At 46.3% G+C, this 22,425-nt stretch overlaps 1 protein-coding gene across 1 annotated transcript in view; it reads right to left on the bottom strand.

The window, feature by feature from the left end:
- Positions 1-6,475: 6,475 nt before the first annotated feature.
- The window catches only part of Slc25a33 (solute carrier family 25 member 33), a 36,253-nt gene continuing 20,303 nt past the window's right edge, over positions 6,476-22,425 (bottom strand). The window contains exons 3-7 of the mRNA XM_034504093.2: positions 14,623-14,700; positions 12,816-12,916; positions 11,303-11,369; positions 8,451-8,731; positions 6,476-6,941 (exon numbers count right to left, since the gene is read on the bottom strand). Of these exons, the coding sequence (XP_034359984.1) occupies positions 6,742-6,941; positions 8,451-8,731; positions 11,303-11,369; positions 12,816-12,916; positions 14,623-14,700 (727 nt within the window). The 3' untranslated portion in view covers positions 6,476-6,741. The remainder of the gene's footprint in view (positions 6,942-8,450; positions 8,732-11,302; positions 11,370-12,815; positions 12,917-14,622; positions 14,701-22,425) is intronic.

Below are 22,425 nucleotides of genomic sequence, written 5' to 3'. Positions count from 1 at the left end.
CCCGCCCCTTGACTCGGCGCGCTCCCGCCGCGCAGCCAATCGCGGCGCGGGGCGAGCCTGGGTGGGCGGGGCGCCGACGGAAGCGCTCGGCGCCGGCTCGGACTCGCCCACCAGCGGCTGCAATTGGAACGCCACTCTTTAGAGCTGGAGGGAGCCCCGCCTGCGACTGCTGCCTGCGCATGCGTGTATTTGCAGTTCCCAGGGCTCCTTCCCTGCGCCAGTTCTAACCAATGCTTTCTCCAGTTAGTCTTGTTTTTCTGGCGTTGGGCCAAAGCCCGCCTGTGCGGCTCCAGAAGCCACAGGGGTTTGCACAAACACAAACGTCCAAAGACGGAAACGAGGTTAAATAATCACTGGATAAGCATGTTTCGGAACAGAATGCAGCCATTAGAATGAATGGCTGAGGGGGAGGAATTGGCCCTGAAGGGGTTATCTTATTTTTTCTTTTCTTTTTTGTTTTTAGTCGAATGTAGATGATTTTCATAGTTGCCAAGTTTGATGAAGCCTGTGCACTTCAAACAGATTACCTCGGGGAGTGGGATCGTGGGAAGAGCCACTTTATAGGAGTGTTTCAGCATTTATGTGAGCTAAATTACGGATCAAGAAAAATGATGCTTGGTGATGCATGTCTTTAATCCCAGCGGAGGCAGGCGTATTTCTGTAAATTTGATGCCAGCCTGGTCTACACAGTGAGTTCCGGTCGTCAGGCAATCCATGGGCTAGTAGTGAGTCCTAAAAAAATAAAAATAAATAAAAAAATTAAAAAAAGAAAACAGGCTGGGCAGTGGTAGCACATGCCTTTAATCCCAGCACTTGGGAGGCAGAGGCAGGCAGATTTCTGAGTTCAAGGCCAGCCTGGTCTACAGAGTGAGTTCCAGGACAGCCAGGACTACACAGAGAAACCCTATCTCGAAAAACAAAACAACAACAACAACAACAACAAAAAAAAAAAAAAAAAAAAAAAAACAAAACCTCTAGCAAGAAATATTTATACCAGACAGGCAGTGGTGGCACACGCCTTTAATCCCAGCACTTGGGAGGCAGAGGCAGGCAGATTTCTGAGTTCAAGGCCAGCCTGGTCTACAGAGTGAGTTCCAGGACAGCCAGGACTACACAGAGAAACCCTGTCTCGAAAAACCAAACCAAACCAACCAACCAAACAAACAAACAAAAAACTCTAGCAAGAAATATTTTAAAAATGTTCATATCTAATTACATGTTATGCTTCTGTGGAGTACCCCACAACACACACACACAACTTTATGAGTGTCTTTACGATCAAGTTCTCGGTGGGCAATGGTGGCCTGAGGCTCACTATAACCTCTTGCTTTTGTTGCCAGTTCACCTGTCAGCATGTCACCAGTCAGGAAGGAGACAGCAGGTGGAGTTCTGGGAATCAATGTTAAACCACAGGGGCTGGAAAGCATCTCTTGCACATCAGAGACAAGGCCTGTTCCATCCCCCTTTCGATTTCTGTTAGCTCTGAGTGCACTGGCTCACACAACGTTTCTGGATGTGGTACCTTGAGTTCTAGGGAAGGTCTCCAGTAGGTAGAGAACTGTTGTCTGAGAGCTTCCTGGACTTCATTCACCTGGACTTAGGCATTGTGTGATTATTGGTATGTCTAAGTCTTAGGTGAATAGAAGGAAAACTGATTTCAGATCCAGACTCCAGATTCAAAACTGCAATAGATTGGACAGGTCCCCAAATGTCCTCCAAGCCCCATGTGTTAAGGTTTTGGTGTCCAGCTGGAGAAGCTCCTGGAAGGTGACTCAGAAACTTTAAACAACACAAAACCACCAAAACAAAACAAAACAAAAATCACACCTTTTTAAGATGCCAAGTGCCTACTGAGGACAGAAGTCATTGGTTCCGCTGGAACTGGAGGTTGATGTTTCTGGACATCTTGTGGGGTTCAGAACTTGAACCCATATCCTCTAGAAGGAAAACCAGTGTTCTTTTTTTTTTTTTTTTTTTTTTTTTTTTTTTTTTTTGGTTTTTTGAGACAGGGTTTCTCTGTATAGCCTTTGGCTGTCCTGGAACTCACTCTGTAGACCAGGCTGGCCTCGAACTCAGAAATCCACCTGCCTCTGCCTCCCAAGTGCTGGGATTAAAGGCGTGCGCCACCACCGCCCGAGGGAAAGCCAGTGTTCTTAACAGATGAGCCATTTCTCTAGCCCCAAGTGGTAAAAACTTTTAAGAGGCAAGGCCTCATAGTTAGTCACTGGGGCATGTCTTGTAGGGAACTGTGGGTCTTTAGTCTCTCTTTTCTGCTTCCAGGACATTAGATGGTTTTGCTATACCTGAGATCATGAGCTGTGTCTCCGGAGGCCCCCAAGCAATGGATCAAGCAATCATGGACTAGAACTACTCAAACAGCCAAAACAAACCCTTTCACCTTTTAAACTGACCACGTCAGGCATTAGCTACCAGCCTTGAGTTAGAACATTCACCAGTCTTTATGGCTTCTTGGCTCTCCTTTATTCATGCATCCAGTGGGAGGGTCACACATTCCTGTAGGCCAGCTTTCCGTTTGCAGTCCACATCATCGAAAGCTGGCCGTGTACTCTGCCTCACTGCTGACAAGACTGCCAGGATTACTTATATGGGGAAATACCTACCCCCTTGGTCCAGTGGTTGGCGGATGCCTGGGTGAAGTGAAGGCTATTAAAGGCAGAACTGTATGAATGCATACATAGATGTACATATAAGGACTATTTAGAGGTAACAGCCTTGCTGTTCTTATTGGACCGGCTTTGACTCATGCAAGGAACAGGAAAAACACTCATACACATAAAATCATAAATCTAAATAAAATTATAAATCTGTAGGGGTGGGTGTGGTGAAACATGCCTTCAATACCAGCACCTAGGAGGCAGAGGCAGGTGCTCTCTAAATTTGAGGCCAGCCTGGTCTACAGAGTGAATTAGAAGTCAGTCAGGACAACTAGATCCTGTTTCAAAAGAGAATTTTCCCACATGGACTGAACTTGGAAAGAAAGGAATAAAGAACAGTTTCTTTACCCAAATCTCTGGTAATCTTTTCTACTTCAAATCCAGCAGCCTCCTTCCCTTCTTTTCCAGTTTGCTCCGTTTCTGTTCTGGGTGTTGAAGTTTCTATCTTTCAATGCCTTGGTGAGCCTCGTGGTGCTGGCACCCACCTTTAATCCCAGCATTTGAGAGGCAGAGGCAGATCTCTGAGTGACTTCTAGGACAGCCAAAGCTACACAGAGAAACCCTATTTCAGGGAGAAAAGAAGAAATGAAGAAACATATTAACTTAATGCCCTGGTATAGGGGAAGCAGAAAACTTACTTATACTACCTCATATAAAATGTATTTACTGGGGAAGACACATAGGTCACTCTTACTCTTGTGGTACAGGGTGGGTGGGTAGGTAGCTGGTGCTCCTATGTTGAACAAATATGTCATGGAGAGGTGGGAAGATAGAAAAATGGAGTGGTGCATAGGCTGTGGAGAGAGTCTAAACTGGAAACATGGCAGTAACCGGCAGTGACAGCATGTCGTTGACCAGTAAGGTTGGTGTGATGGTGTGTAGTAACCTGGAGCTTATGCCACAGGATCCCCCTGACTCTAGGCAATGACAGGCCACAGATGAGGACCTCCTCAAAGCAGGAGCCTGTGATGCCATTAGAGGCCACATTGGTGTCTGTGGTCCATGCTGCTGTCCTAGGCTGCAATGAAGCCTGAGATTCGCGTGGATATAGGCAGTACGTGCATCGATGCCATAGTGATAGCCTCCAGCTTTGCTGTGGGGCTGTGGGGGCTGTGGGGGTATGCTGATGTGAGTGGCATGTGCACCAAGTGGGTTGGTACTCCTGATTCCTTCAGGGGCTGTGTTGATGTCTGTAGATCATCCAGCCACCCGAATGGCAGCACTGGTTGGCAGCAAGGGTGCCAGGAGCTGGTCCCATCCTCTCCAGCTGTTCAAGGCTCTCCTGAGTTGGCAGCTTCTAGCCTGGGTGCAGGAGAAAGACGCACCACAGCTTGGGGAGCTGGCAACTAACAATTTGACCATGCTCCAGTGAGTATATGAATAACACGAAATAGACTTTTTTCTCCCCCTCCCACCCTTTTTTTGGGGGGGGGCAGGGAAGTCATGGGGGAGGGGGATAGGCATGGGAGGAGCTAGCCAGTGCAGGTGGGCAGCCCAAGATGCTCCCAGACTTAACCAATACTGATGCGGTGTCTATGTTGATGCTTTATAGACAAAGGAGGGTGGGAATGCAGCTGAATTAGTATTTGCTTAGCACGCGTAAGGCCCTAGGTTCCATACCAGCCCCACAGAATGACCGAGAGTAGAAGTAATTATAAATCAACATTCAACTAAAAACAGAACAAAAAATAAAAACCAAAAATAAAACCATATGTATTTATCCAAAACCGCAAACGAAAACCAAGCAGTCTAGCCAAGTGTGGCCGCACACACCTGTAATTCCAGCATCTGGGGAAGACAAAATCAAGAGGACCACTTTATTATCCTGAGCTACATAAGGACTTTGAGGCCAGCCTAGACTACATATTCTCTCAAGGGCACTTATTCGTGCAGAGGACCTGGGTTTGATTCCCAGGAGACCCCAAACCTTCTTCTAAACTCCAGGGCACACCATGTATATGTCTTAGTCCAAAGACATACCATTGAGCAAAACGCTCATACACATAAAGTAAAAAAACAAAGAAAAACCAAAAGAAATGAAGGAATCTAATTTTAAAACATTATGATAGATAAAATTATTCAGGCTTTACTAAGACTATTAAAAACAGGAGGCTGGGGCTGAAGAGATGGCTCAGAGGTTAAGAACACTGACTGCTCTTCCAGAGGACCTGAGTTCAATTCCTAGCCACCACATGGTGGCTCACAACCATATGTAATGGGATCCGATGCCCTCTTCTGGTGTGTCTAAGACAGCTACAGTGTACTCACATACATAAAATAATAAGTAAATCTTAAAAACAGGAGGCTGTTGCCTCATGCTGCTGTCCAGCAGCTGTTAAGAGTTTCTGGAATGGAGATCACTCTCTTGCTATGCACCTCAGGAGCACGGAAAGATAGTCACTTGCTTTGACTTCTAGACTTGGTGAAGCAAAGAGGAGCTGGGGAACACACCCACTGGCCTCCCACACAGTAAAGACAACAAACGGAAATGCCGTAGGACTTGGAAACTCCTCTCAACCTCTTCGGAGCATCTGCAGCTGACTCTGGACCATGACGCCTCAGCTGTCAATCTTCTGATGTTCATCTAGATATTCACACGGAGACATCACCTCCGTGATGTCACGTTCAAGTTCCATGATGAAAGGACAGATGATTACTGTTTTTCCTGCCTTCCTTCTCCCCAACACAGGATCCTACCTGTAGACCAGCAGGCCGGCCCTGAGGTTCCAGTATACCCCTGCCTCAGCCTTATGTGGCCTTTTTGATCCCTGCTACTTTCCTTTAGAAATAGGGAACAGATGAGGAGGGGTAGCTTGCTCGTAAGAGTGCTTGTCCAGCATGCACAAAGCCAGACTGAGTGCAGTGTCACATCTTAGTGATTCCAACACTTCAGGAGTGAGGAACAGGAGTAGCAGTTCAGGGTTGGCTGGGCGTTGGTAGTGCATACCTTTAATCCCAGAACCTGGAGGCTAGAGGCAGGCAGATCTCTGAGTTCAAGGCTGGCCTGGTCTATAGAGTGAGTTCCAGGACAGCCAGGACTACAGAAAAAACCCTGTCTCAAAAACAAAAACAAACAAACCATCAAACAAAACCATTAACAAAAAACCTTTAAAAGAAGGTATCTAAACACCACCAATGCCCCATTAGACTGCAAGTCTGCGCCAGGGCTGGCAATGGCCCCTTTGTCTCACTGCATCCCTCAGCAGCAGAGCAGGCACTGCTCAACACACTCAGTGTGTGAGTGTGTGAGGCCAGCACTGCAGGCTGTGGTATGCCTCACTTGACAGTGTGCCAGGAGGCAAGCAACCGATAAGCAGTTCTTTACAACTGCCCTGGGTTCAGATGTAGAAAAGGGGATAAATGCAGGAGGGTATCTGTAATGTAGCTAAAAGCAGTACTGATTGTCAAGCTGGGTCAGGCCCAGTGGTGCACGTCTGCATTTTCAATCCTTGGGAGGCTAAGGCAGGAGAATTCAACTCTGAGATCAGTCTGGCTTATAGCACCAAGACCTTGACTCAAAAACGGTGGGGTGGGTGGTTAAGGAACCCCATTTCAGTGTCTGGAAACTTGGATTATGGATAAACCTCCATGGGGAAAATGAAGATGCACAGAGGGAACATTGTGGAACCTTTGTCCCCAGTTGTAACCAAGCGTGACTGCTCTTCATGTCCACCAGTGAGCCCCCACAGTTGCTTAGAAAACAAGTTATGCTTCTCACTTCTCTTCTCCTCATTCAGCCAGAGCCCGTGGCTGGCTTATGGTACAGTAAGCATAAAAGAGAACACAAACCCAGCACAAACTTAAATTAAATAGCATGATTTAATTTACTTGCTCCTTAATCCTCAATCCTCTTAAGTTAAAAAAGAAAGTTATAATTAACTATTAACGTTAATGAATTTAAACCTTCCAGAAACATGAATCCAAAAGGAAATGTCCAACAGGTGACATGAGCCAGGTATTCTACAGCCTTCGCTGTTTCAGTTTTGAACACTAAACATCAACGGAAAAGAAAATCTCTAGGGTTTTCAGCTTTATTCTTCTAGAGCACAACCGTGTGGCCCTGTCACTAAGCACGCTCTCCCAGGAGGTACACGATGAACTCGTAGGTGGACAGAACAATGGCAGTATTGGGGATCTGCCGGATGAGCTGAGCAAAAAGTCCTCGGTAGAAGGCGAGGTAGCCTTCCTCCCGGAACACCAGGCGCGCTGTCTGCACAAATGACTTGTACTTGCTGCCTTCTTCCCGAAGCCGTGTCCTGATGACCTCTGTAGAAAGATAGCAGGAAGAAGTCAAGGCTCCCACAGCTACTGGGCATCTTGGTTCTAACCTGACAGTGCAGTCATATGTGAGCGGGACAATGGCAAGTTAAGTTCTAGCAGGGCACAATGGCACATGCCTCTAATCCTAGCACTTGGGAGGTAGAGGCAGGCAGATCTCTGTGAGTTTGAAGCCAGCCTGGTCTATAGAGTGAGTTCCAGGACAGCCAGGACTACATAGTGAGGCCCTGTCTTGAAAAAGGCAAAAGAAAAGGTAAGTTCTTCTTAGACTGCGTCTGCTCCCAAGACTCTCTTGGATTGCCCTACTCTGTCTAGCTGGAAAGCTACCTGGGCTCCCTCCCAGCACTGTGGCCCAGGGCCTGGTCAGCCCTGCTTGTTGAACAGACCTCAGAGCTCAGGAGGCACTGCAGGTCTCTCCCTCTTCCTGCCTTTGTGTCTTGGTGGTGCTCAGCACACAATGGGACCTAACCCTTGTTCCTGGACATGGTACATCTGTCAGTGCTGTGCAGGGGGCTTTTGAAACATTTTAAAAAGTAGGTTAGTGGGGCAGTAGTGATCTCATCCTTGCATCTTGGATAAGGGTGCAGCTCAGCAGCAGAGCACGTGTGTAACACTCACAAGGCCAGCAGAGCACGTGTGTAACACTCACAAGGCCAGCAGAGCACGTGTGTAACACTCACAAGGCCAGCAGAGCACGTGTGTAACACTCACAAGGCCAGCAGAGCACGTGTGTAACACTCACAAGGCCAGCAGAGCACGTGTGTAACACTCACAAGGCCAGCAGAGCACGTGTGTAACACTCACAAGGCCTTAGGTCAATCCCTAGCATCCCAACAGGAAAAGTGTTCCTGGCTTGGGAAGCAGAGGCAGGTGGATCTCTGTGAGTTCAAGGCCAGCTTGACCTACATAGTGAGTTCCAGGACAGCCAAATATAGAAAAGGCTGTCCCCAAAACACCACCTCCCCAGCAACAAAACAACAAGAACACTCAAAGAAACAGAAAGGCCCAAACAGTAGATTTATATATCGCCTACTCAAAGAAGAGGTCAAGTGATTCTTCATTTGGCTCCTGCATAACTATTTGAGCCAGGAAATATTAAGTCTAATTTGGTCTTCTTTGAAAACAATGGTTCAATGACCCACATTTTGGCCCAGCCAACTTTTGCCACACTGAGATGGAGCTGAGCAAGGCAGAGTAGGTCACTACTCACATGACTTGTGTCTGGGCAGTCGAAGTTGGTGTCACTCTGCCCTGCAGGGACAGAGTGAGCATCTCCAATTCAAAAGTCTAGAGTGTAACCTTGGCTGGATCAGACATGCTTAACCATGCATCAGCATGCTTACACATGCTCCAAGCTGGAAATCCCTGGACTCAATCACTCCTGTCACATGTATTTCAGGAAAGGGACACTCAATCTATGTTTGCATTTCAGTCTACACAGTGACAAATGACAAAGCCGACAACTGTTTCACTGCTCCAGAAAAGAGCAAAACATACCGTGTGGGTAAGCAATGCAGGAGGCACATCCTTTAGACACAGCAGCAGCTGCCATGAGTCCAAAGAAGCCCGAGGAAGTTTTCTCGGTCCCGTCTGTGGAGGAGACTATCTGAGCTTCTTTCAAACACTTCTTTAAACTCTCATAAATAGCAAAGCAGATGATTGTCTCTGAGATCCCAGCATATGAGGCAGTCAGCCCTCTATAGAAGCCACGGATGCCTTCTGTGTGGTACACATGCCGAGCACACTGGAGTGTGTTCATCTGCTTGCAGCCTCTCACCCTGTCAGAGGGGATCAACAACAGACACTGAGAGAGAGACATACCACACCCAAGTCATAAAAGGGATCCACCTATGACACTGAACGACACAGGAGAAGAAACCTGTCCTTCCTGTTGAGGCCACCTGACCTCTGGCCCACCGTGAGGCCAGTTCAATTAGCTGAGAAACCTGACAGGTCATATAAGTTGGCGTGTGAATCCACAGTCACCGAAGCAGGCTTATAGCCTCTGACCCAATTCTAGAAAATGCGAATGGAAGATGATTTGTCAGAGAAAACATTTGGAATCATCCATACATCTAAAAGCAGGAGCAGCTAAGGAAAGTGTGGTGCACACACAAGATGAGGACAGTTGTTCCAGCAGGAAGATACAAGGGAGCTGAGTGGAAAGTGGACAAAATTATATACCTGGAAAAACACCATGGCACAAGAGAACGCCGAGGAGAAAGGGTGCTGCAGCCTTCTCTTTGGTATACTGGGGATTAGACTCAGGGCTGTGTGCATGGCAGGCAAGTGCTCACCACTGAGCTACCTGCCCAGCCAATGGCTCCCTCTCACCACTGTTCTCGGAGTGTGATTTGTGTGCATGCTAAGGCCTGAACCCAGGGCCTCATGCATTGAAAAACAACAACAAACAAAACATATTATGTACAGACATATGTTTATGTACACATATATATTTCTTCTTAGTTTTGTCATATGGAATTTTTAATCTAGGTCCATTTCCTGATATCTTATCCATTCATTTACTTTCAAGTATCCATTGTGTATTTATTTTATATATGTGTATGTGCAGCAGGCATTGCTTCCCCTGGAGCTGCCCTACCAGCTGGTGTGGTGCTGGGACTGAGCAGTGAGCACTCTTAGCTGCTGACACAGCTCTCCAGCCCATGATGCTGTATTTTTATTCTATTATATCTAAGGTTAGTCAGAATCCCTGCCTTAATTTAAAAAAAAAAAAAAAAAAAAAAAAGGTAACCAAAACGAGCTGATACTGTTTCTTAGTATTCTGTCTCTGTACTCACTTCATAAGAAAACTCACAGAATTCATCTACTTCGTGTTGTTTCTTTTATACACATTCCTTTTGTTGATAAAACAGTGTCCTCTGCGTGAGAGTCACTGAAGCCGAATTCTGTTTTACAGAATAAAATGGCGCTGAGCGCAAACAGCCAGGAGCGGTGGCTCATGCCAGTGACCCTGATGGATTACAGTGAGATCCTGTCTCAACAAAAAGAGAGAAGGATTTAAGCTAAACCACTAAACGCCTGTACTTGAATTAACTGTTTTCTTGCTCAAACCTTTTTGTGTGGCCCCCGTCCTTGCAGCTAGCTCCTTTCAAGAGGGTGGGAGCTGCTGTCACCTCAGGAGGCTCTCCTATCCTCTCCCAGCATAGATTGTACTGTGGACGTTCCAGGGTGCTGGACACCTCACACCCCTTGTCCCACCAGACTATAATCCTATTTGTTGATTGGCTGTACCTCTGTAAGGTAGGAGGCACGACCAATTTCCCTGGCAACCACTGGAACAATATAAACTGACCAGGGCTTGCATGGTCACGAGGATGATGAACCCAGGTAGGTCCGGCTTTCACCCTGCAGGTTCATCTCAGGCTCCCCCATCTTCCCAACAGGAAGCTGGAGGGAAGACGAGCTTGCTAGTGCTTCCAGGGTCTGCATCTCTGGGCTATAGAGCACAGAGACTCTCAGAATACAAACAGTGCCTTGAACTTAGTCTGGAAAACCCCAAATTTCTACTGGAAATCAGCATTCCTTCAAGAAGCAGGAGTGTGGGTGACAGCCCACAGAAATAGTAGCTGTGGTTTTACACAAATAGAAACACTTTCCTGCCACATTCATCATAAAGTTAAAAGGCATTGTTTAGTATACTTGGTTCTTTGAAAATTCACAGGTATTGCTGGCCTGCTGAGAAATCTGATTTACATATAAAAGAAGCATTATTACTACATCACAATTTTAAAAAATGCTGATGAGTTTATTTCAGTTGTTTTCCATTTCTTTAAAACCCTTGCTCTAGCCAAGGGCAATAGGCCGGTAAGCCTAGGCCTCGGGAGGCTTGAGATAGCAAGATTGCAAATTTGAAGCAGCCTGAACTACACAGCAAGACCCCATCTCAACAAAACACAAAGTCCAGACCATTTGTAGGTTCCACAAGAACACTCAAGGAACACAATTAAGAACTCCAGGTCAAGTTCAGGACACCAGGGACACCTGGGGGCTATGTCCAAAGTGCTCTCACCGGTGTCCTGTTAGACAGCCAGGCCTCTGCAGAGTTTACAGCATCCCTTGTGACATGAGCTCCACAAAGAACCCCAGAGAGGAACAGCCAGGAAGGGAGCTGGGATCATGGAGAGGCCCTTCTGCCCATCTTCCCTTGCTCTCTGCTCCCTCCGCCCCCCATGCTGTCAGGACAGATCTCAAAGGACACTTCTATATAAGCGTAGAGAGAAATCCAGGGGGCAGCTGAAGACCTCTGTTTCCAGCCCACACTTGGTGTTGGGAGAGGGAACAGCACAGCAGGAAGACTCCAGATAAGGAAGGAACTATTGACTTACTTTCGTTCTAGCTGCATCCTCGTTTTAACCATCCAAATAGGATTCATTAAGGTATTTGTGACAAAAGCTGGAGGGAAAAAACAGTCATCACTGATACAGCCAGTGTTTGCTCTCAAGTCACGATGCAGCGGCCTGCACCTTTGGGCACAGAAGCCCTGGGTTCATCGCTCTCTAACCATCCCACACTGTGGCAGCAAGCCCTGGGTTCATCGCTCTCTAACCATCCCACACTGTGGCAGCTACTGCCAAGCACAGCCCTTCCGGCCTCTAGGTGGCGCTGCTATCATTTCGGTTCATTTCACTCCTAGGGCAAGAACTATCTAAAATTCCAGTTTAGAAGCTTCAGATCCAGAAATAATTTATTTTTAAACTTGCTTATCTCTGCTTATAGCTAACGCTGAATAAGGATGCTAAGTCTTCAGTTACCTGACTGCAAACTTAGAATTTTAAGGAAACAAACATTTCAACCCCACTGGCCCACAGCAATCATTATTTTGGTAAGCCGTTGGCAGTGTTTAACATTCCAGATCAGCCCTAAACGTCAAATAATGCTAGTGCCCGCCACAGTCCTGAGTAAGTAGATTAATGAAGTCACTGGAGGACACTGGTTTGAAAAGCTCCCCCAAGGTGTGCTTGCTTTATTTACCCAGGGTTCTTCTGGGTTAAGTTTACAAGCGTTACAAAGCTGATTAGCAGGGTCTGGATTATGGCTAATTCACCATGGATCAACCTGTTTTGGAATGGTACACTGTCCTGCTCAGGGCTCAGCATTAAGGGGAATCACTGTTCTTGTGTGAAGAAGTTTGCTTAATATTGCTTTTTCTCTAACTAAAGATCATAACCTGGGTTAGTAATTTTATTGAGAGTAACAAAGGAAATTGGTGTGGACACATTACAGGCTGTTGGAAGAAGGAAGAAATTTTAAAACGGGAATCTAAATTCTCTAAAATATTCTGTTAGATTTAGATGGACAGAGCTTCTGTATAGAAGGGCAGAGGCTTCTAGTGATTTAGGAGCCAGTGCTTTCTCACAGACACTCCCTGGGGGAAGTCCTGCCCGAGCTCCAGTGTGGCGCAAGTGCTCCCTCAGAAGAGAACAGACCCTCTGGAGGCATAAGGCCTTATGTACCACACAACACACAAAACCCTGATTCTAGCTGTGCAAGTCAGCTGTTAAGGGCAGACACCTTGGGGAGTCAGAAAGAAAGCAGCTGCCTCCACATTAGCATTCAATAGGGAAATCAGGAAGATGAAGAACATACTTGACCAGTGTAGGAAGTGTGTGGGCACCTGGAGGGAGAGTGAGAAGCTAGAGTGGTCTGAGAAAATGAAGTCTGTTTATAAACTGCTAATAGTCACGCTCTACAAACTCCAATACGCAGCTTTGGGAAATGGTTTTAGGGTCAAAAGAAGCAGGGAGTTAATAGCTAATTCCTGGAAAGAAAAAAAAAAAAAGCAAAACAAACAACACATACTTTGGAACAGTCTTTGTGTCACTTGCTAGGGGGACATACCTGCAGAGCCAGCTGAGAAAACGTGCACAAGGTTGCTGTTAGGCACGAAGATGCCGTTGAACTGCTCTTTGGCTTTGGAGTAACATGCAAAGTACACAGCCCTGTCAGGACAAACAGAACACCATGAAGAAACCATGACTGCACTTTAAAGTATATAGGACCCTTTGAAACATCTACAGTAAGTAGTGGGCCACAGCAGAGAGTAAAGATCTTAGCCAGCAAGGAACAAGAGGCTGGACTCACACCCAGGCCTGACACTGCTCCAGGATGGTCATGCTTTCCAGAAATTAAGTGGTGACAGCCATGTCCAGAATAACAGAGTAATGAGATTTTTGGTAATGCATATAAAAGTCCTTTCACATTCTGTTTGTTTGAGACAGTTTTTCTGTGTTGCCCTGGCTATTCTAGAACTCACTCTGTAGACCAGGCTGGCCTCAAACTCATAAATCCACCTGCCTATGCCTTCAGAGTGCTGGGATGCAGGTGTGCACCCCACCACCACCAGCAGCTCCTTTCACATGCTTCACTCTGGATGAATGCCAATCATCTGAGTGGGAGCATACACGGTCTTTCTAAAGGTGCACTGTTTCTACAATGTAAGCGCACTCTGCTTCTGTCTTGTGTTCACGTAGTGTAGACATCAGTCTGAACTGCCTGCAATGACTGAGAGGTGTGCTTCATCTCGGTGATGCAGGAGCAACGATTCACCTCTGCTGACCTGTGGGTCAATCACAGACTCTATTTCAACTAAGGATTCTGACTATTACTGAACAGGATCCCAGAGGCCACTGGTTTGGACTAAGTTCTGGCACCAGAAGTCTGATGAGAACCAGCCATTGTTGCTTTACTATTCTCTGCTCTTTCCTGTGAGTAACTCTGAGATATGTGACCTTTAAGAAGAAAGCTCTTCATCCTTGTTTATGTTTTTTATGGCCCTGTTCTGTCTAAACAAACAAACACACCCATTTCATTTTACGGAATAAAGCACTAAAATTTGGCCAGATTCTAAAATAGAAAAGGCAACTAAAACCTTTAAAGTCCATCTTTAGAGGACTTTGGCCCATGACAACATTGCCACTTGTCCCTTTTACACACACACTTCCTGTCTATTAGTACTGCCCATAACTTTACTGCAGAGACACTAGCTACACATGGTTAATGAATACTTGAAATGTGGCCAGTATTTTCATCAAAAAGGTGAATGGAGACAACAGCTTGGCATGCTGGGATTGTGCAATTCTGCAAAGCCTTTAAAAAGAAAAAAACAAGGACGAGGGGTTGGAGAGATGGCCCAGTGGTTGAGAGCACTGACTGCTCTTCCAGAGGATCTGAGTTCAATTTCCAGCACCCACATGATGGCTCACAACCATCTGCAATGGGATCAGATGCTGTATTCTGGTGTGTCTGAAGACAGCGACAGTGTACTCACAAATAAAATAAATAAGTAAATAAATCCTAAAAAATAAAATAAAATCCAAGGATGTAATATAGAAAGAAAAGCCTAGGAGCCTTCGAAATTCCTTCAGACTAATGTTCCTATGAGTCACCTGGATATCCTGCTAAGAAAGCAGATGACAAGGACCTGTGTGTGCTACAACCCTGGGCATTTCTACACCACACCCAAGGTAAGAAACTCTCCCTTAGAGAGACTGGAACCCGTGGTCACCACTGCTTTTCCATGTGAGACATGGTTAGGCAATTTTATTTGGGAGGAAAGCAAACAGCCATTCAACAGTGTCACCCTTGGGCAAGAAAAGATCCATACTGAATAACTGGGAGCTCACTTAGCAGTCAGTTAAGTGCTTACCTTGATGGGGCAACTCCAACCAAATTTGGACCCAAGCCTCTAAAGAGTGACTTTGGTCCCTCCTTTTCCAGGATTGATCTGAATAATAAGAAAGAGACATAGCTTTAGAATCTTTCTGGGTCCTGTAGCTGCAGATGTGGCTGGTTAGATGAGTGTTTGGAGAATGTGAAGCCCTAGTGGATCCTCAGAACAAACAGGGCGCAGTGACATAGACCTGTGATTACAGCCCTCGGGAGGCAGGAGCAGGAAGATCAGAAGTTCAGAGTCATCCTTGGCTACAAAGGGTCTGTGGCTAGCTGGGCTACATGAGACTGTCTCAAAACAAACCAAGACCTCTGAGTAAAGCCTATCTGGGCTATAAAAAGCCAAACTTCACAGCGTCGCCTTGAAGGAATGAAATGTTTACGAGCCCCCTGACTTTTACTTCCCTCTGTAGAGAAGGTTGTAGAATCAAACAGGAATGTTACACAGGGCGGTGGTGGCGGCACATGCCTTTAATCCCAGCACTTGGGAGGCAGAGGCAGGCGGATTTCTGAGTTCGAGGCCAGCCTGGTCTACAGAGTGAGCTCCAGGACAGCCAGGGCTACACAGAGAAACCCTGTCTCGAAAAACCAAACCAACCAAACAAACAAACAAACCCAGTCAGGCAGTAGTGTACACCTTTAATCCTAGCTCTTGGGAGGAGAGGCAGGTGGGTCTCTGAGTTCCAGAACAGCCAGGGGTACATAAAGAAACCCTGTCTTGAAAAAAACAAAACAAAACAACCAAACAAAAAAATAAAATAAAAGCAACACCACCACCAACTCTTTCTACATGCCATAATAGTTGAGACTGAAATGATAGCATGTAAAGTTTATAAAAATCAAGGATTGGAGGAAAGAGTTCTTCAGCCTCTATGAACACAGTGCTTCAAAAGGAAACTCGTGGGAGTTTCACTGGAGTCACAAGGCCAAAAATAAGCCTCCTGGCTCCCATCAGGCACGACTTAATGTTTTCAATTAAAACACTTTATTTTTATTGTCTTGTTCAAAGAGGACTGTTTTCAATAGCCAAGCTCCTTGAACAAAACACGTCTCTGGTAGCACCTTGGGGTGACCCAATGATACAGCGAGTACTAGAGATTCCATCCAAAGCTGCTCTGCCTGACAGTGTGGAGCCTCCAGCAGTGAGCCCTGTGCAGTTGAGAAGCCATTTAAGAAAGTGAAGGGAACCTCTGGCTCTGGGAAGTTAGGAGCCCTCATCTATAATGCAGCAAGGAGCATGTGTCCTCAAGTGACTTGTGCCTTTTAAGAGCTGAAGAAAGACAGTCTCCATAGTTACGCATTTAACGGTGGCAACCAGTCAAACCTGTTATATAAGCCGACCTTCTGCCCTATCTGGGTGTTTATAAACTCTTCTGGAACAACCAAGTTCCCAGTAACAGAGCACAGTTTTGAAAGAGCCAGGCTTACTCTCCCACAGGCACGTTACCCTTCATGTTGGAAAAGCAGGTAAAAAGCAATCAGAGTCTTGTCACTCTCTCCCCAGGTTAGACCCGGATGCACAGGAGAGACAAGTACGTCATCCAGTTATCTACCAGAACGAGGTGGTTTTCGAAAGATATAGACACTGATTTTTAGACTGAGAAAGGGAGCTGGAGAGAAGGCTCAGGTTACAGCCTCTGCTGCTCCTGCTGGTTCCCAGCAGCTCTATGGGACAGCTCACTTAACAGCAGCCCGTGAGTCTCCAGCTTCAGGAGATTCCACACCTTTTGCTGGCCACCTACGTGCATGTGGAGTAGACATGCACATGCAGGCATACATTTGAGTTTTTAAAAATTATTAAAACTTTTAAAAATACCTTAAAATATAAAATAATAAGGTACTTCAGTAATTAAAATCTTCACTTAAGAAATACTTTTTCAAAAAAGAAAACACCCGACAAAGCAGAACTGAACCCAGGCATAAGAAAAGGTCTGGGGCTTGTCTTTGCTTGTCTTTCACAAAGAGCCCTCTTGGTAGTGCACTGCCCCTCGGCTTGGCTCAGATGGCTGAGTACAAAGCAGCTACCTTCGCTGACCTCACTCCCAGGGCGGGACACTGTTCACTACTTTGGGATCGTATCCACAATAACATCCACACAGCCTGCTTTCTTCAGATGGGAAATAGGGCTCACCATCCAAAGAAATTCTGCTGCAAACCTTACCTTAAGGAGCACAGGAAAGTACCCCCTAACGACAACAGCACAAATGTGTCTCCATTGAGGGAGGCCAGTAGGCCATTCCCATGACCTTTACTGACCTGCTCAACTTCCTAAAAATCATTTGGTTGGTAATGAGTGCTTCTCCAGTCACACACAACATTCTAAGGAGCCCGAGGACACTTTATTAATCAAAAGAACGCACCTCCCACCTTCCAGGGTGGAGTGAGAGCGAGGAGACAAAGAGCATGTAATAAGTAACCGGTGCAGGTGCAGGTGGAGGATGGAGGTAGGAGCTGTAGGTGAAGGAGGAAGGCAGGACAGGTGGTGGGAGGGAGAGCTCAGATTAAATACCTGGGTCACTGCAGGATATACCTGCAAAGGTGTCCAAGCCAGAAATGATGTCTGGCACAAGGAACTTGTGCTAGCTGTGCTCCTGTGCTTTTATCATTTATTCTTGAGACAGAGTCCCACTGTGTAGCCCTACCTGTCCCGGAACTCTCTATGTAGGACAGGCTGGCCTTGAACTCACAGACCCACCTGCCTCTACCTCCAGAGTGCTAAGATTAAAGGCGTGTGCCACCATTCGCATTCCTGTGCCTTTACAGGAACACGGAGGCTGGAGGGGAACAGTAGTCACAGGACTGCTGAGTGAAGAGTCTGCAGGCTCAGGGACAGCTGCTGCTTGGAGGAAGGAAGCGAGCAGAGGCCTCTGGCTGCCCTGCTGAGCAGAGTGAGGAGTATGGATGGTTCGTCTCAGGCCAGGGCAGCTAGGGCACTAGCACTACAGCACAGACATGACGATGACATAGCCTTCCTCAGAACAGCGCTAGCCTCTTATATACTTTGAAAGCAGAGCTGACAGAATTTACTGTGGGTGGAAAGAAGTCTCCAGAGTGGCTCCAAGGTCCCAGAACTGTAGCTACAAGAATGAAGCTTCTTTTAACCATGTAGGCTCAGGGCCTAGCAGGTCAGGAGCTCTGGTCTGCACCCATTTGTTGGGCATGAGTTGAAAACATTCATGCTGTCCACATAGGCAGCTGGTGGTAGATGTGAGAAACCCCATCTCTCACAGGTGACTAAGTGAGTCCGCTGGGGGACAGCTGTCACTGAGGGAGCCCTGGGACCCTGCCACAGCAGGAAGAGGTGAGGTGGTATGGCAGCAGCCACAGCTATGGAAGCAGAAGCAGCAGCTAGTGAAGGGGCTGAGGTCCTGCTCCTGGTATCTCTGGGCCAGTACCAGCTACATCTCCACATAGGACCTAAAGGAGGGAGGCTGCAGCCCAGCCACGAGCTGAGCTGCTCTGGTTTTGGTTTACCTTGCTCGTAGCTGCTTCAAACTGGCCTAGAAATAAGTGGGATGTGCACTAAACACAACTCTTGGCATCTACAGTTGTTAACCTGCAAGTCTTCCTCTCTAGGATGGGGGTAACTCAGGTCCAGACACTAATCTTTAAAAACTCAATAGAATCTTTTTAAAACCTGAAAGGCACTGCCTGACAGCAGCTCGCACTGCAGGAGCATCCTAAAAACATATACAACAGGCTAAAGAAATACAGCTTGAGTGAGCGAGACAACTGCACACGACCTTTTAAATTGGCAGCACCATTAACATAAGAAGCTGACTTAATTCCATGGTTAACATTTGACATGAACATAGTGGAAATGGCTGTTCCTGTGGAAGTGGTAGTTTGTGATGTCATAGCCACTGACTGATCAACCTCCCACTGCTGTAGGTCTGTGGTGAAGCACTGGCTTTTGTGTGGTGTGGAAGCGGTTCCTGAATTTTCAACAACAAAGTGCCCTTTTCCTTTGGTTTCCACTGCGATGAATAGCTCATGTAGGTGGGGCTACTGGAGATATGAAAAACTGGAGATGGAGAATACACATCCCATAAAACTTGCAGAAGAGAAACATTCGCATTTACCTTACAGGTTTAGTTCAGCAAGTAGCTATAGCTTCTGGGTGTAGGCCTCCGACCTGACTCGGCTGGTCAAGATGGCGCCGGCTTCCGGTATGATCTACCGGTAAACAAGTGCACTGCACATGCGATCACCCTTGGGCCAACTCAGTTTTGGCACCAACCCCTCCAGAGCGGGATATGTTAATGAGGCACTGCAATTCCGACCAATTGCGCACCTCCACGCGCATTCCCCGACCAGGGCTGAGCATATAAGCAGCTCGCTCCAGGTGTTCGGGGTCCCCTGCAAGAATGATGAAGCACTTCTGCAATAAAGGCTGTTGAGAAGGATCTGGTTGTTCGAGTCTTCCTTGCTGGTCAAGTGGGGCGCGACAAGTGGTGCAGAAACCCGGGAACGGGGACCCGAGGAGAGACCCTCGAGGATCCAGACAGAACTCTTCACCTCAGAAGCGGCGGTACCGGTAAGTCCCTTGGTAAGTCCTGTGACTGATTATGCTGACATTTGGTGTCGATCCGTTGGTGGCTGCAGTCATTGTTGTCCTTGCTTTCGGTTTTGGTATTGTTGCCTGTTATTGTTTGCGACCCGGGCGAGAGTGTATTTGTTGGGACGAAGAATGCCCACAGCCGACAGTAAGACGGGGGTAGATAACTCCACTTGTCCACCTGTGTATAAATCTCACGTAGATTAGTGAGCATCCTGGGGAACGCTCTTTTTCAACAAAGGAACCTTAAGATACCGACAAAGGTCTTGAACAACTTCCCACAAGAGATACACCGTATAGCCCTGTGGTTTGGCCCTACTGGGTCCCTGACCATTGGGTCATGGGATAAATTAGGTCAGGACCTAGATAGGGAGGTGGAGGAAGGAACCGTGAAACACCGTGAAACCTGGAGTGAGACCGCTCTGGCGCATGATACGTGCCTGCTTAGAAGATGTGAAATGTGTAGAAAGTGTGAAAGCAGGTCAACGACTGCTTCAAGAGCACCAGGATAGCATGTCAGAAGACAGGATGGTTAAAGAAAGAAAAAAGGATAAGGGACACACAAAAAAAGGAAAAGAATAAGGCTAGCAAATCAAAAGAAAGGCCGAAATGGCCAGAAAAGAGAAAGGAAAAGGAGGGGATCTCAGGAATATACATACCCCTCGTTGAGAGAATTAGAAATTTCCGGTGGGTCAGAGTTAGACTCAGAGGAAGAAGCAGAACTTGAGGAAGACGCTGCAAAGTATGAACAGGAAAGGTACGGTCCTGATCAAAGTAATAAGATAAAGACAGATCGGGAACCGAAAGTGCCGTCAGCACCTCCTTTTAACCTTGAATATGATAAAACAGGGGGGAGGCAGGCATTTCATCCAGGCTGCTCATTCTGCCCTCAAACCTGGAGGAAAGCAGCAGACGCATTTCCAGTGTTTGAGGACGCAAACCAACAGAGATATTATGAGCCCTTGGATTTTAAACAGCTAAAGGCTTTGGCTGAGTCTGTCCAAGCCTATGGAATCAATGCATCTTTTACTCAGGCATTGTTAGAGAGATTATCCTTACATGCCATGACCCCATTAGATTGGATGGGTACAGTCCGAGCCTGTTTAACCACAGGTCAATATTTGGACTGGAAGAGCCTGTATACCTGTTGGGAGCCGACTTTAGTAGAAAGCGGCTAGATCAACTTTGCAGCCATCTGGAACCATATACCCTGATGAAAGACTTGGTTGTCAAAAGCCTATAACAGCTGAAGCACACTCCGATAAATATATTGTTTATCCCACATAGCTTGTTTTGCTGTTTAGTGACCTCAGCTGTATGGTGCACGTGGTAAAGTGTTTTCACCTGTGTTCTCCTGCTTGTGTATATAAATACCTCAGAATTCCCTTCAAGAGGGGAGACTTGAGAAAATAGAAGAGAGACTCAATAAGGGAGACTTGAGAAAATAGAAGAGACTGAATCACACCCTGTCTTGTCTCCATTCTTCGAGTCTCTTGCCCCAAGAGCCCCCCTCTCTCTCTTGACCAGAGCACTTAGCCCCAAAAGTGTTGAGGCAAAAGTGTTGAGGCAGAATGTGGGCCTCAACATTAGTGGCGCCTGAACAGGGACTCCAGTAAGAGGGATACAGTGGAAGACACCCTGCGCTGGAGAACCAGTGGACTGACAGAGTCTCAACGTTTGAACTCCAGTAAGTGGGATACAGTGGAAGACACCCTGCGCTGGAGAACCAGTGGACTGACAGAGCCTCAATGTTTGAACTCCAGTAAGCGGGATACAGTGGAAGACACCCTGTGCTGGAGAACCAGTCGACTGACGGAGCTGGCTGAATTCGGAAGTGAAACAAAGGTGATTGCATAGTAACAAAAACGGGGCAAGAAATAAGTAGAAACAGATGAAAAAGGATTTAAAGATGCAAGGAGTAAATTGCAGGCTGCTCTGAGTCAAGAGAGCCAAACAGATAGATAAAGGTTATAGTAACAAAACGGGGCAAGAAAAAAATAAGCAGAAACAGATGAAAAAAGTTTTAAAGATGCAAGAAGTAAATTGCAGGCTGCTCTGAGTCAAGAGAGCCAAACAGATAAATAAAGGTTATAGTAACGAAAATGGGGCAAGAAATAAGTGAGTAAAAACAGATGAAAAAGGCTTTAAAGACGCGAGGAATAAATAGAAGGCTGCTCTAGACAGAGAGCTAAGCAGAATGATAATGTTAATTGATTTAACTTTCAAAATGGGTGTGATTCTGAGTTGTATAATATTTTTCTGGATAAAAACTCAATGTAAAGGTTTTTCTGGTTACTGGCTTAAGGAAAGGCTAATTTGGAAAAAAAGGTTTTTCTATGAGTTTTCTGATGAGGTCATTAAGGTAGTAGTTATGTCTTCCAGAATTATATAGATCAGACATGACAGAGGTAGGCCTCCAGAACACTAGATTTCAGAGAATCAAAATAATTATCTTGATACTAAACCTTGCTTTGAGATTTGTATATTGCAGAATACACAGCTTTGGAGAATGAATCTTATCACCTGCATGTTCACTGATGCCCTGGACTTCCAGCTGGATGTAGTTAAGACAGATTTCAGATGCTTATCAATTTATCCTTCCCCTCATTCCTCTTCTAAAAGTCAACGCCCATGTTCAGCCTGAAGAAGTTAATGAAGAGTCGGCGCCCCAATTCCCTGGACTTGGGGACTGAGGTGGTTAATATTAGGCTGTCTTAATCTGTATAATTGTTACTAAGCTGATGCAAAATTCAAGGATTTCATTGGTATAAATTTGTGGGTACAAGGCTTAGACCTTTCACTTCTCCAACAGGGGAAGTTGTGTGTTGCCTTAAAGAGTGTTGCTTTTATATCAACGGTTTAGATATTAAGTCTCTTGTCTTTCGGGTTCATGCTGTTCAAACTGATGGCTTTGGTACGGCAACAGATAACAAATGAAACCCATACAGGTCCGCTATTACAGGCTGGAAGTAGGGGACTCTGAAACCTCTGTCATCAAGATTGACGAGGATTAACCCCTAACTTACATGCTAAGCCGGATAGCCAATGACGGGTAAGAGAGCATATCGAGACCCTTGCCCCTAAAATAAGGGAGGCCTCACCATCTTAAGTGAGGCTGGGGTCCTTTGTTCCAACCTAGGACAGGCACGGTTTCCGTAAGTTTTCCCAGCCTTCCCTTTTGAAAAAAATTTAAAAAGGGGGACCTGTTGGGAGCCGACTTTA

Source organism: Arvicanthis niloticus, chromosome 5 (assembly GCF_011762505.2).
Source record: "Arvicanthis niloticus isolate mArvNil1 chromosome 5, mArvNil1.pat.X, whole genome shotgun sequence".
Lineage (NCBI taxonomy): Eukaryota > Metazoa > Chordata > Mammalia > Rodentia > Muridae > Arvicanthis > Arvicanthis niloticus.
This window is presented reverse-complemented; position numbering and strand designations above follow the sequence as displayed.